The sequence below is a fragment of the Pseudozyma hubeiensis genome (genome assembly GCF_000403515.1).
Source record: "Pseudozyma hubeiensis SY62 DNA, scaffold: PHS38, whole genome shotgun sequence".
NCBI lineage: Eukaryota > Fungi > Basidiomycota > Ustilaginomycetes > Ustilaginales > Ustilaginaceae > Pseudozyma > Pseudozyma hubeiensis.
In genome coordinates, this window is record NW_012133820.1 from 109281 (window position 1) to 123565 (window position 14285).

The window sequence follows — 14285 nt, forward strand, 5'->3', positions numbered from 1 at the left end:
CGACCAAGGCCAAGCACATCCAAGCTTCGGGCAATTAAGTCGATGTGACTCCTTTTTGCAGCAGACTGTGAGCGCATTCAGAGATAAGTTCGCGCAAGGGGTCGACCCTGCATAGGCTGGTCGAATAGTGCTTGCTGTACCGGTTGACCTGTATAGCCGCGAAACACGCCGCGCTATCGGGCGTGCCGAAGGCAGAGAAAAGAAAAGAAAAAACTTTCGTTCGGGATCTTCCACGCGACGCTCACTGTGATGGGCGAAAATAGCGCGCCTGCTCGTGGCCCGATACTACCTTCTCACTGCTGATCTCGGGTTTCACGCCGTGCAAGCCTTGCACAGCGCTCCGCGAAATTCGCCGAACGACATGGTACTGAGCAACTGGAGCAAGCAAGCACTTCCCAGTTGACATTTCCAACACGCCCGTTGCCTTGGATGCTCGCAATCGGTGCAAGACACATGCAGCTCATCTCGGGTCGATGTCAAGCTGGATTCCCGGAGACGAGGTCGTTATTTCGACGGGATGAACGTGCCGTGAGCTTGAGCTTGAGTTTGGATGTCATTCGGAAATACAGATCGGCTATTCACGCATACTTCCTTGCCGTGATGGGCTTGCCTCTGGCCCCATCGTCGTGTCGACTCTCCCACGCACTTCGTACGCCAGCATCGACACATTGTCTCGTTGTGAGCTCACATGAGTCCGGTTGAAAGGCGCAGCTGGTATGGCGTGGGATCGGAATCCCACAGATCTTTGCAGACAGACACCGCGATAGCCGATACAATGTATTGCTTCTCTCTCCTCTAAACCAATGGGGCCGTTCACGACCCTTTCGCGTCGAGCAGTCGATATGAGAGGTCGGCTGAATCACATCGACCTTGCATCAATGATACGATATTGGCTCAGTCCTGCACTGCACGCAAAATTGACACAAATCCGGCACGGTGGGCAAGACGTCGCCATTGTTGCAGTGACCGTGGGTAGCGATTGTTTCATGTGCTCACGACGAAGGCAAGCGGAGCACCGAATGGCCCCAGCTCCTCCACATGCGCTCGACGGCGCTGTGCTCGCCCGACTCGAGGTCACGGATATCCTGCAAGAAGTGGCGCTGCAGTCGGCGAGCCGCTGCCTTCTTGCCCTTGGACAACGTCATGAGCAGCGGACCCGACGCCGAGCGCAAGGTCGACAGGTCCAACAATAGCAGACCTTGAGTCAGGTCATCCCGGTCCCGAGGCGACATTTCCTCCTCTACCTTCTGAGCTCCGACGCCAGCAGATGAGGCTGGACGAGGAATCGAAAGGAGTCGATCGACACGACGCATAGCCTCCCATGCCCGCATCTGGTATCCTCGACCCGACGATTCGGACCTCGATGCGCCCAAGCTGAACAGCTTGGTGCGGACATAGTTTTGCGAGACGTACAGGACGCCGAGTGCGGGTGCGATACCGACGGCACCGAACAGGAGCTGCTGGCTCTTGAGCAGCTTGTCGATGCCCGACATTGCCACCTCGAGATCCACCTTGGCCTTCTGGATCTGGATCAGAAGAGATCGGATCAACGAGCCGGTCACCATCGACTTGACTGGACTTTTCATCTCTGACTCGTACACCCTCAGCACGGGCGTCAAATCGCCTTCCCTCACCTTGGCAGCCAATGCTTGCAGCTCAGCGCCCGATGTCCCGTATTTGTCAGCGGTGAAGTCGCTCACCATCCTCTCAAGCGACTGCAGATCGGAGGCGAGCGACTCGCGAGAGATGATGACGCTCCCTTCGTTGCCGTGTCGAATTGTTTCGAGCAATTCGACACAGGGCTGCCACACCCAGCCTATGAGGAAGCTGCGTGCCGTCTCGCGCGCTTCTTTCAGCTTGGCTTCGATGCCGTTCCAATTATTGGACAGGTAGCGTCCGAGAAGCAGCATGCCGATGGGATAGAAGACGAGCTTGGGCCAGCGCTGAACGAGCGAAGACGGTTGGCCAAACATGCTAGGCGACAGCACTTGCTGAGTCCTCTCCTGCTGTTTGTCGAAGCCTTCCTTCAACAGCAATCTCAGCGTGCTGAGCGTAGACCCGGCAGTAAGACTCGCGGCCATGTCGATCTTGACGTCGCTGGAAGTCTGGCTACCTTTTGCTTCTGAGCCATCCGGAACCTCGCCGAAACTCTCGACAAGGACTTTGAGCTTAGCGTTGAGATGATTGAGTACGATGTGGCCGGAAGGGTCCGAGCTGGTGGTTGACGTGCTGAGCTCGTGAGCCTGCTCGGCCAGTGCTTCGTGCTGAAGAGCCAAGTGTCCTAGCTTCTCAGCTAATCGATCTCTCTCGTTGATGAGCCCTCGTCGCTTGCATCTCGCCTCATGACGCACCAGATACGTCGGCGTGAAAGTCTGCAATGTCGAGCGCAGCGCTTTGGTACGCTGTTTCTTGGTCGTCTTCGAGCTAATTGAGAGCTGGTCACCCGCTTGACTATTGGCGTCGAGCTGCTTTCGCAGCGTGTCCACTTTCTTCCGTTGACTGTCTCGTTCCGCACGGATGGTGTCGAGATTTGTGCCTCTCTCTACGCGAAATGCGTAGGGGAAGAGCATAGAAGTGACCAGGTTGGGTGTGTCGAGGATGGTGCGTAGGGCAGCACGGACAGTGTTCTTGTCGAGGCTCTTTGCCTTGGACGACGTGCTGACATCCTTGCTGTCGATCGTGTTCCTCAGTGTGCTGGAAGCCGTGTCTGCTGCAAGCTCCAATACTTCCTTGCTGACGTTGAACAGACGCACTGGAAGCGTCTGGATCAGATACGACAACGTTTTACGCATCGACTCTTCGATATCGGTCCAGTACCAGGTCTCGTCCTCGAGTTTGCTTGCATCTCGAAGCAGCGTGTCGAGAGCGACAGCGTACGTCGCCACTACGAGTCGAGACAGCGCGACGATTCTCAACTCTTCGAGATGAGGCGCAGCGCTACTGCTGCGCTGCTCGGAAGCGTCATCGAGCTTGTCTAGCAGACTGAGCAATGTCTTTCGGGATGGTATGGTGTGGGAACCATCTGCGGGTCGTATGGCCGCCAAGATATCCTGGATGGGCTTCCTTTGATCCCGGATCGCCTCATCGTGCTCCTTGCTGCCGTCGTGTGAAACGAATTGGCTTTCGAAATCGGAGTCCTTCTCAATTGGCGTGCTGGTAGTCGACAGCAGCGAGTCGTATACCTCGAGCTCGGAGCCCAGGCGACCGTAGACGTCAGATGCATACGACATGGCCGATGTACTAGTTTCTATGAGGGGCTGTGAAGTGATCAAGTGGGAGCGAGACACGGAGATGAATGTTTTGATGCAGATCGTATGCAGCTGAGTTAGCTTGCAGCGGACGGGCCATCATGCCAGAAATATCGAGGCCAAGAAATCAGGGTGCAATTTTGGTGAGTGAGTTCACATTCTCAAAGCAGCGGAGCAAGCGAGCTCGCTATTCTCTTGCTCAAGACCGCGACATGGCCTCACTGCAGTATCATCACCGGCGCGCCACACTCATCTTCTTTCGAGCGTTACTCGAACGTTTCAACGCAGCATTCCATTTGTCCGACAGCGGGCTATATTTTGTTCTGAATCGTCTAGGCCAGATATGGTCGAAACATGACTGCGTTGCTCTCAACGCCGAGGGACCTGGCTCTGAGCTTTTTGACTTGCAGACTCCCTGCCCGGGAACTTAGAGTTCGTCCTTTGCTTCAGCTGCTCGTTTCTCGGCCTCCTTCTTCTGCTTCTCGGCCTGAGCAGCGATGCGCTCGTTGACAAATGCGAGCAGCACGTTCTTCTTCTTGGTCAGCTCATCAACCTTCTTGGCTGCGAGCTGGCTGGTGCCCTCCGCATGCTTCTTGAGGATGGTGCTGAGACGCTTCGTCTCCTTCTCGATGTAGCCGGCGCTCTGGTTGGCCTTTTCGAGCACGCGAAGGTAGAGGTCGCCCACGTCGTTCTTCTTCTTGTCGCTCTTGGGACTGGTCTTCATCGTCTTGACGTAGTCGATGAACTCGTTGTAGATCGAGTCGCGCTTGTCGGCGGGCGAGGTGTACCATCGAGCAGCAAAGCCGTCCAGCGTGGGCATTCGGCCGGCCAGCTCAGAGAGGACGCCGCCCTTGGTGCGCCACGTCTGACACTTTTCGTTGAGGAACTTGATGAATTCTTCCTCGCTTCGGCCGCCGTTGTACGGCTGAAGGTTGCTCTTGTCGCCCTTGGGGAAGAACATGAGTGTTGGGTACGACGAAACGCCGTAACGCTGGGCGATGGGCTTGTTGGCGTCGGCGTCGGCGTCCATCTGTGCAACGACGCAATCATCGTCACCAGAAAAGTCGGCAGCCACCTGCTGGTACGTAGGGTTGAGGTTCTTGCAGTGACCGCACCAGGGGGCGTAGAACTCGACAAGCACGTCCTTGTCCTCGTCGAGCACGATCTGGTCGAAGTTGCGGCTGGTAAGCTGTTCGGCAGAGGGAGGAGGAGGTGGCTTGATGGTGCTCTTCTTGCCGCTCTTCTCAGTGACGAGCTTGGCGATGCTGTCGAGGTCGCGTCCTGAGTTGAACTCTTCGGGCTCGGTCGATCCTGCGGGGTACCATTTGAGCGTTGGGAAGCCCTTGATGCCGGCTTTCACGCCGAGATCCTTGTTCTTGTCTGCGTCCACCTTGGCGATCAGCACCGTATCCTTTTGCTGGGCGAATGCATCAGCAACCTTTTCATAAGTGGGTGCCAGACTCTTACAGTGGCCACACCATGGCGCAAAGTACTTGACGAGCACGCCCTGCGACTTGCCGATGTGCTTGTCGAAATCCTTGGTGGCGGTCAGGTCGAGCACATTGCCGGCCAATGCTGTCGCGGCCAGGATCAGCAATGCGAACGAGAACGAGAGGAGTTTCATGTTTGTTGATGTGCTTTTGTCGACTGGCACATCGAAAGCTGATGGAGGAGCAAGGCAAAACAGCGTCGTACACCAGATCCTTCCGAAGAAACTGAGCTCGAGCCACACGCCACGCTCAGCTGTCCACGGCCTTTTATCGGACATATCGACTGACAATTGCCAATCTGACGTGGCCATTGGCGACTTTTCATCTTCCGTGAAGGCTGATTGCGATCTAACATAATCATAAATGTTTGACTTTAACTTTAAGCGACGTAACAGTAGACGGCCATCAAGCACTCGGGCGGACCCTACCCTGCCCGACCTGATCTTGCTTCCTCCTCTCATCAGCAGCAGCTTGGTCATGCGCATGAACCCATGCATGGGGCAAGGCTCGGTAGCGACGCCGTCAAGCTCCATTTGCTGCCGATGCGTTGAGAGAACGTGGCTGCCATCATGACTTCAGCTCGCTAACGCTCACGGAGGCAGGTTACAGCGGCAACATAGCCGCCAACCCTTCTTTGAAGATCGCTTGTTCCACTCCGACCCCGACATCCTGGTGCGACACCAGAAGTAGCCATGTCGTCTCGCTGGCACGTTGACAAAGCTGTATCGGAACGCGGAGTAGGATTGCGGAGTGGGAAAAAAGCTGATCATCTTGAACAAGACCTTTCGATGCTGATAAACTGGTCGCAGTGAGTTGATCACTTTCTTCCAACCCTTGACAGCGTCAAGTGCATGCATGGCCGCATGAAATGATGCTTTCGCATCAGCGTGATGCGGAGCGACACCCACAAAAACAGAAAAGTACACTAGCGCACCTCGGCTACTCGGAAGTCGTCAAGCCGTCCTCGCTTTGGCTCTCTGATCCCGCGACCGAACTCAAAATGCTACCATGCTCTGCACGAAGATTGTACACAATCGTGAACGTGCTATCAGCGAGCTTGTTGTTGTCAACCTGACTTTTTGCAGCCTCATGATTGGTCGGCCATCTCCGTAAGCCAAGCTTTCACTCCCTCTTTGATAATGCACCTTTGCCGTCGGCCGCCCAAGGAAACAGCTTCCGCCCGCACAGCGGAACTGGAAAGCGGCGTGATTTAGCGCCAGCGGAGTAACCCTCGCTCGCTTAGCGCCACACAACAAGGGGACCCTTGAGAAGAAAACGTGCCGCCTTCGCGAGTTGTGCCTGGCATCGTGTCTTGATTGCATCTCTCGAGATGGCGATCTGTACGAGCGACATCATAGAATGGCTCTGATCCGGGACTTGTGACCCCACTTGAGGTAGATGTCAACGGGAAGAGTTCTGCTCCGGGGCGGCTTGGGATCGCGCAATCGAGGTGTGCAATGCTGATAGCCTTTTTCGGAAGATGGAAGATGTCAACGCGAGAAGAAAGTGTTGCATGCAGGTGAGGCGAACGTGCGATAACGCTTCTGACAGCCGAGCCTGCCAAGACGCCAGACATGGGGAGGCGAGCGCTTCGCGGGTGGTCAACGTTGGTTCGGCGATGGTTTTCTTTCTCCCAGAAGTTCTTGTCCGACGCCTTCCTTTCCTAGAAACCCAGGTCGAGGATGTGCTCGGCAAGTACTGCTGCTATGCACGCACACCCATAGAGCCGAGGATCCTTACTTTCGGATGTATTGCTTTGGAGGAGCTGCAGTGGGCTGCCCCGCTGCCCGACAGTGGCTCACGATGATCCTACTGGAAGATGCCGTGACACGAATGAAGCCTCTGAGAGACTTTCGTCCATCAGCGAGAAGGTACATAAAGCGGGTTGTTTGTACGCCGTCAAGTCTCAATGTCTCATCATCAAGCCACTGCACTCCACTCTCCGCGCTTTTCGCTCTCCTATCTCTCATCCTTTCCCGCCCTTTCTTCGTCCCCCTTCTGCCCGTCAAGATGAAGTTCTCGCTTGCTCTCCTCGCTTTCGTCCCCGCCGTGGCCCTCGCTGCCCCCCTCGAGCCCCGTCAGGGCGGTGTTGCCGTCAACTGCGGTGGTCAGTACTACAGCGCGTCCCAGGTCAACCGTGGAATCAACAACGCCAAGAGCGGACAGTACTCGAGCTCCGGCTACCCTCACACCTACAACAACTACGAAGGATTTGACTTCAGCGACTACTGCGATGGCCCGTACAAGGAGTACCCACTCAAGACCAGCTCCTCGGGCTACACTGGTGGCTCCCCCGGAGCTGACCGTGTGGTGTACGACAGCAACGATGGCACTTTTTGCGGCGCCGTAAGTATTAATTTCGCACGCCGAGATTGAACACAACAATTCGAGCCGATACTGAGACTGACATGACGACAACCACCCCTGACACGTTCTGCCAACAGATCACCCACACCGGCGCTTCCGGCAACAACTTTGTGCAATGCGATTACTAGTCGCAGCCGCCGTCTGCAATCAAAAGCGAGGCGCTAGTCGTCTCACGCGTTTCCAAGTCTTCTTTCTCTGTGTCTTGTTCTAATGCTATCGTCGTTCTCATTCATCCTTCTCATGACTGCCTAGTTGGACATTGTAACACTAGCGTGAGACGTCTCGAAAGTTTGACGCCGAATGGGCATCCAAGACCTGAGCTGTCTGAGAAAAATGCACCGAGAATTGACCGAAATGATTGCCGGGTAACGCGAGCGGCAGTTTTTGATGGAGGTATTTCTCGTCAGCTGGCGGACAAGAATACCCATCTTGCTCACTCGTCAATCGAGCTTCTTCTCCACGACGTGTTCACCCGCGATGTCAGCCGGTCCGAACTTGGGCAGCAATGCAAACACTTGCTCGTCTGAAGCGACTGCCTCAACAGCGGGTGGCATCAAGAGTCCTCACGGTGACGAAGCCATCCTTACCTACGATGTGCTGGACGAAAAGCAAGCGATCCGGTCCGTCGCCGACGACGGCGCGGGAGCCACAGTGCTCTTCAGCGGAACGACTCGCGATTCTTTCAGAGGCAAGCAAGTCACAAGACTCGAATACGAAGCCTACTCGTCTCTCGCTCTCAAGACACTGCAATCGTTGCTCGTCAAAGCGCATACATCTGCTCCCTTTGCAGAGAACCCCATCCCACTGTCTGCCAATGCAGACCCTCAATCAAACGACTCGAGCGAGGACAGGATCACACGATGCTACATTGCACATCGGCTAGGTGCAGTCAGCGTGGGAGAGTGCAGCATTCTGATCGCGGTCAGCTCGCCGCATAGGAAGGAAGCCTTTGCTGTGGCCGAGTGGTTGCTGGAAGAGGTCAAGAAGAATGTGGCGGTGTGGAAGCGGGAATTCTATGCGACAGGAGATGTTGTGACGGCACGCGACGGTGATGCTGGACCTCTTGATCCGAGTCGGGCGGAGACTGCAGACGCAAGTACATCAGATTGGAGCTGGAAAGCCAACTTTCCAGCAGCATGACGGCATCCAATGAGACCACGGTACCCATCCTAGAAGTAGGCGGGCGCAGAGCGGAAACGAAAGCGAGGCTTAGATTCGCGAAATATTATACGCACATCATCGCAACTCGATTGGGGTACGACTGTGCAGCGGATGACAAAGGGGATGCCAAGTCAGACCGAGACAGACAGACAGACAGACAGACAGACAGACCAGACCAGACAGACAGACGAGCACTCCATGCCGGATCAATATAATTGCATTCTACAGATCAACCTTCTTTCATCAGAGTTTGACACGATAAGTGTGAGAGAGAACTCGACAAGATCTGTACTTGGCGGAGACAGACAGACAGACAGACAGACCAGACCCGCTCTGTGCGGTATGAATATTATTGCCTTCTACAGTAGCACTGTCTTCGAACGGAGCCGTGCCACCAGGCTCATGGATTCGGCCTGAGACGGTCAGTACCAGCCCGTGGGGATCTGAGAGCCATCGTCATCTTCGGACTACTGTACCAGCAATTGCTACCATTGTCAGGAACCAGGGTCCAAGATACATCGTCGCCGGCGAAACAAGATAGAAAGCCATCTGCAATATCACGTTGCCGGACGAGAGTGGACCAACATCTTTGAACGCTTTCACAGATCTGATTTTTTTGGCCTTTGCCCCGCTTTCGCCTGTGAAATCCGAGTGTGGATTTTCCTTGCGTCGGCAATTATTTTTTCGACCCTGAAACACAACCGTCGGGTGGTCTGTGAGCAGTGTGGAGTAACAATGGCACCTCTCAAGCCTCTCTTCTCCGCACATCGCCCGCATACTGCATTGCGGTAACTAAGGAACAAGCTCAGCATTCCCTTCGACCTTCGGCGTTGCCACTGTGTGCACTCTGTGGAGCTTCTTCGAGCGCACGCTTTCGAGAGTCGTTACACGTTGAGCAACCTTGACCGGCACCGTCCCTCAAAACACGTTCCATCTACCGCTGTCTACCTTCCTGCTCGACCACCACATCCAAAACATCTCTGCACAAAAGATGACATTCGATCTGCCCAACACCTTGCGACAGGACAGCTACCTGCCCCTGCCCTCCGAGTACGCTGCTGCGCTCGAAAAGGCCAAAGCGCAGTACGCTGAGCAGAACGACCCTTCCAAGGACTCCGAATGGGAAGACGTTGGCGAGCGCGAGGACGTCAAGCTCTTCAAGAAGACCAACCCCGAAAACGCCTACGACGTTCCCATCGTCAAAGGTGTCACCGTCGTCGAGAATGCTACTCCCTCCCAGATCCTTGCTGTGATCCAGCAGCCCGGTATGCGCAAGAAGTGGGACCCGCGATTCGACAACGCCACGCAGCTCGAGCGATACGGTCCTCAGCAGTACGCCTTCTACACCTGGATGAAGTCCCCATCCTACTTTGTCTGGGCGCGAGACATTGTCGGTGTTCAGGAAAACATCATCAGCGACGGCGGTGATCACATCCAGGTGATCCAGACCAGCGTCGATGCCGACCAGTACATCGACGAGGCCGGTTCGTACTCCAAATCGCGCACCCGAGCGACGCTCGAAGTCTCCGCCTGGGACCTCACCAAGCAGGGCAACGACACCAAGCTCGAATACGTCGTCAAGATCCACCTCAACGGCTCGCTCCCCACCTCGGTCGTCTCGATGGTCGCCACCGAAACGCCCATGTGCGTCGGCCGCGTTCGCGACGTCTACTACACCTACGGTCACCTGCCCTACGATGCTGCTTGGGAGGAAGGCAGCAAGTCGGCCGGCAACTCTGTGCTCGTCTACTCCGAGTTCGAAGATGGCGATGGTACCGAGGCTACCTCGGGCGAGAAGAAGTGGACCATCTGGTACCACGCAAACGGAGAGGACACGCTCAAGTTCAAGTTCGACAACAACAAGCTCTACACCAGCCTTCATGTTGCTGTCGAGGGCGATGCAGCGTCGGATGTCACGGCTGATGTCGATCAGGCAGCCGGTGTCGTCACGGCAAGGGTAGCAGAGGGCGCAAAGGGGAAAGGCTTCTCGCTCGTCTTTACTCCCTAGACGATGTTGCGGCTGCTCGACGCGATTTTTGCCTCCATCTTCGTTTGTAACCTAGTTCAGCTTGTCACCTTCTCCTCCAACGTAAAAGAAGTCCACACTTGCTTTCATCTTGGCATCTTGCTTTCTAACCCGCCTTGATATGCTCTTCGTCTTGTCTGGCAAGGTCAACGAAACAGCTTCACCACACCGTCGAACGTTTCCGAGCTTGTGTAGAGGGGTGGACGACATGCAAATTTTGGGAAAGGAATGTGGTGTACAGGATTGTCCATCTGTGCTGCTTCTCTAGACTTGCTTTTCGTCTGTGGCCCTCTTTGTCTGTATCCCATTGCCCAACCTCAACTCTCTCTCGGTGTACCAGCTTCTGCCACCCTCAAAGATGCTCCAGCCGATCGCCGAGCTGGCTGCCTTTCTCGCGCATCGCAACCCCAGTCCATCGAGCAGCGCTCTCGGACCTGACGTCGACCACAGATGTTTCGTCATACCCCACACCGACGGTCTCGATGCCTCCCTTCCCACTGCACCTCCACTGTTCCTCGCAATCTCATGCAACACTTCTGTCGGAGTAGTCTGCATCCTCGTCTTGATTATATCGAACGGATGGGTGATCACCGTCGCCAACGTCCCCGCCACCAATCCGCTTCCACTGACCACCATCCAGTTCCCCGTACCCAATGAACCGGCAAGTTTGCTCTTACACCCCTCGTACAGTGCCAAGTACAACCCTGCGTAGGGTGCATCTCGTAACGCTGTCGCTGTGAAGCCTTGGAAGAATCCCCGAAACCCGGAGGCGGAATGGATCTCCCTCATGGACGAAAGCAGGGTTCGTTCGGTGAGCGTGGAGAAGTTGCTGCTTTCGAACCGCGCTTTGACTACGGTGACGGGGGAGAGGATGAAGCCTACGGTGACACGTGCTACCGCTCCTGTCAGGAGGTTTCCCGTGGTGGAGAGCTTTGCAAGGGTCGAAGAGTTCGAGCCTCGAGAGGTTTCGGGTATGGCGACGGAGATGTAGGGTATTTGCTTGGCACTGGCTACAGCCCGCAAGTGCGAGACGGAATAGAAGTACAGTGCTACTCCCGGTACATTTCGTATTACTGTAGGAGTGGTGCCCCGCCACAACCCCTGGTAGCCCTGCCTGTTGATGATGTCATTGGTGATCGCAACAAGCTTCTGCGTCCGAGAAGCGTACTGCTGTGTGGCAGCTGCTGAGCTCGTCGGGGCGGAAGGTGAGTGATGGTCTAGTTGCTGAAGACGAGTTTTGAGCAGGTCGAACGGTTGAAGCAGCACGCAGGAGGCGAGACCTGACAATGCTCCAAATGCTAGTGTCGCGTACGGCGGGATTGACGTCGGCTTTGATGCTGGGCGAGGTAGTGTCAACGCCTCTCGTGTGCTTGTGCCTGGAATCTCCGAAATCTGAGCAAACGATGCTGTACGAGCGTCGCCGCTCGCTCCTGCGCTCGGCATGATGGGCGACCTAAACCCTGCTACGGGTTCGTGGGTTTGACTCTTGGCCGCAAGACTGACTGACCGCCTCTAGCGACAGAGCATGGCGTATATTACCGATGTATCCGAGAGGGTTGGTGGCGGTGGTGATGCTGATCAGACTTGTAATGAAAGCAAGGCGGTGTCAAATGTCGATACGGTTGAGGTAAGCCGACATCCGGTCGTTGCTCGGAATTTCAGGGTCCTTCGGGTGATCGTCTCGTGCAGTGCTCAATGCGCAGCTGCCAAAACTGCTGCGTCATGAAGTCACATTTCATTCGGGACCTCCGTTCCGCCATTCCGAAATTCGGAAGTCCAACCTTTCGCCTTCAAGAATGACTCTGATGGCCGGCTGTATCAGCATTGGACAACACATCTCCCTCATGCTTAGTGTCTCGCCGTCCGCTCATCTAGCACCGCAAGTATTGGCATGAAATGTCCGTTTAAGCATGAAAAAGGTCTATGGTTAACAAGCGTGTGTGTGCGTCTATCGTTGACTGTACCCCAAGCGTGGGCTGAGCAATTCCTCGGCCTCATCGTCGTCACTGCTACCTTTCGATCCAAACCCCTTTGATGCTACGCGCGGCTTGATCTTGGGATAACCTTTCGCTGTGCTGCGCGTGCTACCGCCCTGCTCACCGTCTGCAGCGGACGAAGCGACAGCACGGATCGAGTACTCGTCATCCTCAGTTTCCGGCGTTGCGTCTGGCGAAGAGGTGTAGCCGAGATTGGGTTGAGGTTGCTCCCACATAGTGCGAACATGTCCTGTCGGTGACAGGGGAGAGTGGACACGTGCCGCATACGGATCCACATAGGCTGCCGACTGGGCACCTGTCTTGGCCGAAGCGGACGCCTGCGTACTACGACCGCTACCGTCGGAGCTCTCCTTGATCGAATGCAGCGCACTGTTGTTGTTCATGGTGCCAAATTGCGAAACAGAGGATTGCTCGCCGGCGTGATGTCCGTGAGGCGAATCTGCACCAGGCTCAAACGAGATGGCCGTGTTTCTTCGACTCGGTGTACCGGGCACATTCAACAGAGATAGGTCGCGATGCATGCCGCGCGGCGAGAGCGGTGCATCTTGAAGCTGATACCTCTCAATGTTGCCGGCGCCCTGCGTAGTGAGCGGAAGGTTGTTTCGACTGCGGAGTGTGTACTCGTCTGCTGCGCTGTGATGCCTCCATGAGCTGGCGGAGCTGAGGCGACGAGAGCTGCGAGCACGGATCATGGAACCAACGATGCCCATTCCTCCTCGCACCGTGTCGACACCAGGATCTTCGTACGCCGATTGGTCCGCCTTTTCGCCTCCGTGCGAGATGACCGAGTGGCTGGCCCGCATGAGGAGAGTCGTCTCGCGATCCAAGCCTGGCTTATCCTGCAGCTCTTCCGGATCAATCTTGCTGAGCTGCAGCAGCACGATGCCTGCACAGATGACGAGGAAGCCCATGACGAGTGTGACGATGTCGATGACGGTCGCATTGAGGCCTTGCTGCAAGATGATGGACGTGATGAGCGTGGCACCGGTAAAGATGACGTAGTAGGTGGGTGTCACGGTGGCAGTGTTGAACAGCTCGAGCGCCTTGTTGAGGTAGTTGATCTCGACGAGCAGCGTGACGACGACAAAGCCGAGCAGGAAGTAGATGAACCAATGCTTGAACTGGTTCTGACCGCGAATGGAGAGAAGGATGGCGGAACCGAGACCCGAAGTGACACTGACGCTAAGTCCACCGATAAGGCTGCAGACGGTGATGTAGACCATCATGTGGGTCTTGCCATATTTGGGTGCGACGACAAAGACAAGCACGAGCGAGGCGACGATGCAAACGCCCGCCCACGTCAAGAAGCCAGGTGCAATGAAGAGCTTCTGGAACTCGGTGATCTTGCCGCCGACATGCGAGGTTGGTGCATTGAGAGCGATGATGACGGAGCCGACGATGCAGAGAAAGCAGCCGACCTTGCCAAAGAGGGTGAGCTTTTCTTTGAGGAAGATGGACGAGAGAACGGCGCAAATGACGACGGAGAGGGCGCCGAGCGGAGTAACGAGGACGGCATCGGCGAAAGCATAGGCCACAAAGTTGAAGATCTCGCCAAAGACCATGATGATCATTCCGGTCCACCACATGGGCGACTTAAGGTAGGCATGACCTTCACCAGCAGCAGTCTCATACTTCTTTTGCGCGGCTAGCAAGCCTTTCTTCTTGAAGACAAAGGAAGAGCCAATGAGGATGCCAGAGCCGACGGCCAAAGCGAGACCGACATACTTGAAAGCGGGTGGGTTGGCCTCGTTGCCTGATGCGATGGCAGACTCGGATGTGAGAGCGGCCGACGCGGATGCGATGGCTTTTGACAGTGAATGGACCGCGGACGAGGCTGAAGCTTTGGCAGCGTCGGCAGCGTCTATTGATGATGTGGGCGCGGCGGTAGCCGTCTGTGTTATTGTCGCGACTGTGGATGACATTGTCAGAAGCTCGAGCGTGTTGTGCTCGAGGTCAACAAGGAGATGTGTGTTCTGCTGAAATCAGTAGGGTTGAT

General features: G+C 55.7%; 7 protein-coding genes across 7 annotated transcripts; 3 read left to right on the plus strand and 4 right to left on the minus strand.

Annotated features, from left to right (window-relative positions):
• Window positions 1-992: 992 nt before the first annotated feature.
• PHSY_003730 (predicted mitochondrial protein) lies at window positions 993-3230 on the minus strand (the record flags this gene model as incomplete). The annotated part of the gene is made up of 1 exon (XM_012334347.1): window positions 993-3230. One exon carries the CDS (start codon window positions 3228-3230, stop codon window positions 993-995), a length of 2238 nt encoding a protein of 745 aa, XP_012189737.1.
• A 445-nt stretch (window positions 3231-3675) lies between these two features.
• PHSY_003731 (protein disulfide isomerase) lies at window positions 3676-5271 on the minus strand (the record flags this gene model as incomplete). Its single annotated transcript, XM_012334348.1, has 1 exon — window positions 3676-5271. One exon carries the CDS (start codon window positions 5269-5271, stop codon window positions 3676-3678), a length of 1596 nt encoding a protein of 531 aa, XP_012189738.1.
• Window positions 5272-6748: 1477 nt separating this feature from the next.
• Window positions 6749-7233, plus strand: PHSY_003732 (guanyl-specific ribonuclease; the record flags this gene model as incomplete). The annotated part of the gene is made up of 2 exons (XM_012334349.1): window positions 6749-7084; window positions 7183-7233. The coding sequence occupies 2 exons, from the start codon at window positions 6749-6751 to the stop codon at window positions 7231-7233; spliced, it is 387 nt and encodes a 128-aa protein (XP_012189739.1).
• Window positions 7234-7582: 349 nt separating this feature from the next.
• Window positions 7583-8245, plus strand: PHSY_003733 (molybdopterin synthase catalytic subunit; the record flags this gene model as incomplete). The annotated part of the gene is made up of 1 exon (XM_012334350.1): window positions 7583-8245. One exon carries the CDS (start codon window positions 7583-7585, stop codon window positions 8243-8245), a length of 663 nt encoding a protein of 220 aa, XP_012189740.1.
• Window positions 8246-9257: 1012 nt separating this feature from the next.
• On the plus strand, window positions 9258-10274 carry PHSY_003734 (hypothetical protein; the record flags this gene model as incomplete). Its single annotated transcript, XM_012334351.1, has 1 exon — window positions 9258-10274. One exon carries the CDS (start codon window positions 9258-9260, stop codon window positions 10272-10274), a length of 1017 nt encoding a protein of 338 aa, XP_012189741.1.
• A 282-nt stretch (window positions 10275-10556) lies between these two features.
• On the minus strand, window positions 10557-11735 carry PHSY_003735 (hypothetical protein; the record flags this gene model as incomplete). The annotated part of the gene is made up of 1 exon (XM_012334352.1): window positions 10557-11735. One exon carries the CDS (start codon window positions 11733-11735, stop codon window positions 10557-10559), a length of 1179 nt encoding a protein of 392 aa, XP_012189742.1.
• Window positions 11736-12240: 505 nt separating this feature from the next.
• Window positions 12241-14211, minus strand: PHSY_003736 (hypothetical protein; the record flags this gene model as incomplete). Its single annotated transcript, XM_012334353.1, has 1 exon — window positions 12241-14211. One exon carries the CDS (start codon window positions 14209-14211, stop codon window positions 12241-12243), a length of 1971 nt encoding a protein of 656 aa, XP_012189743.1.
• Window positions 14212-14285: the final 74 nt, after the last annotated feature.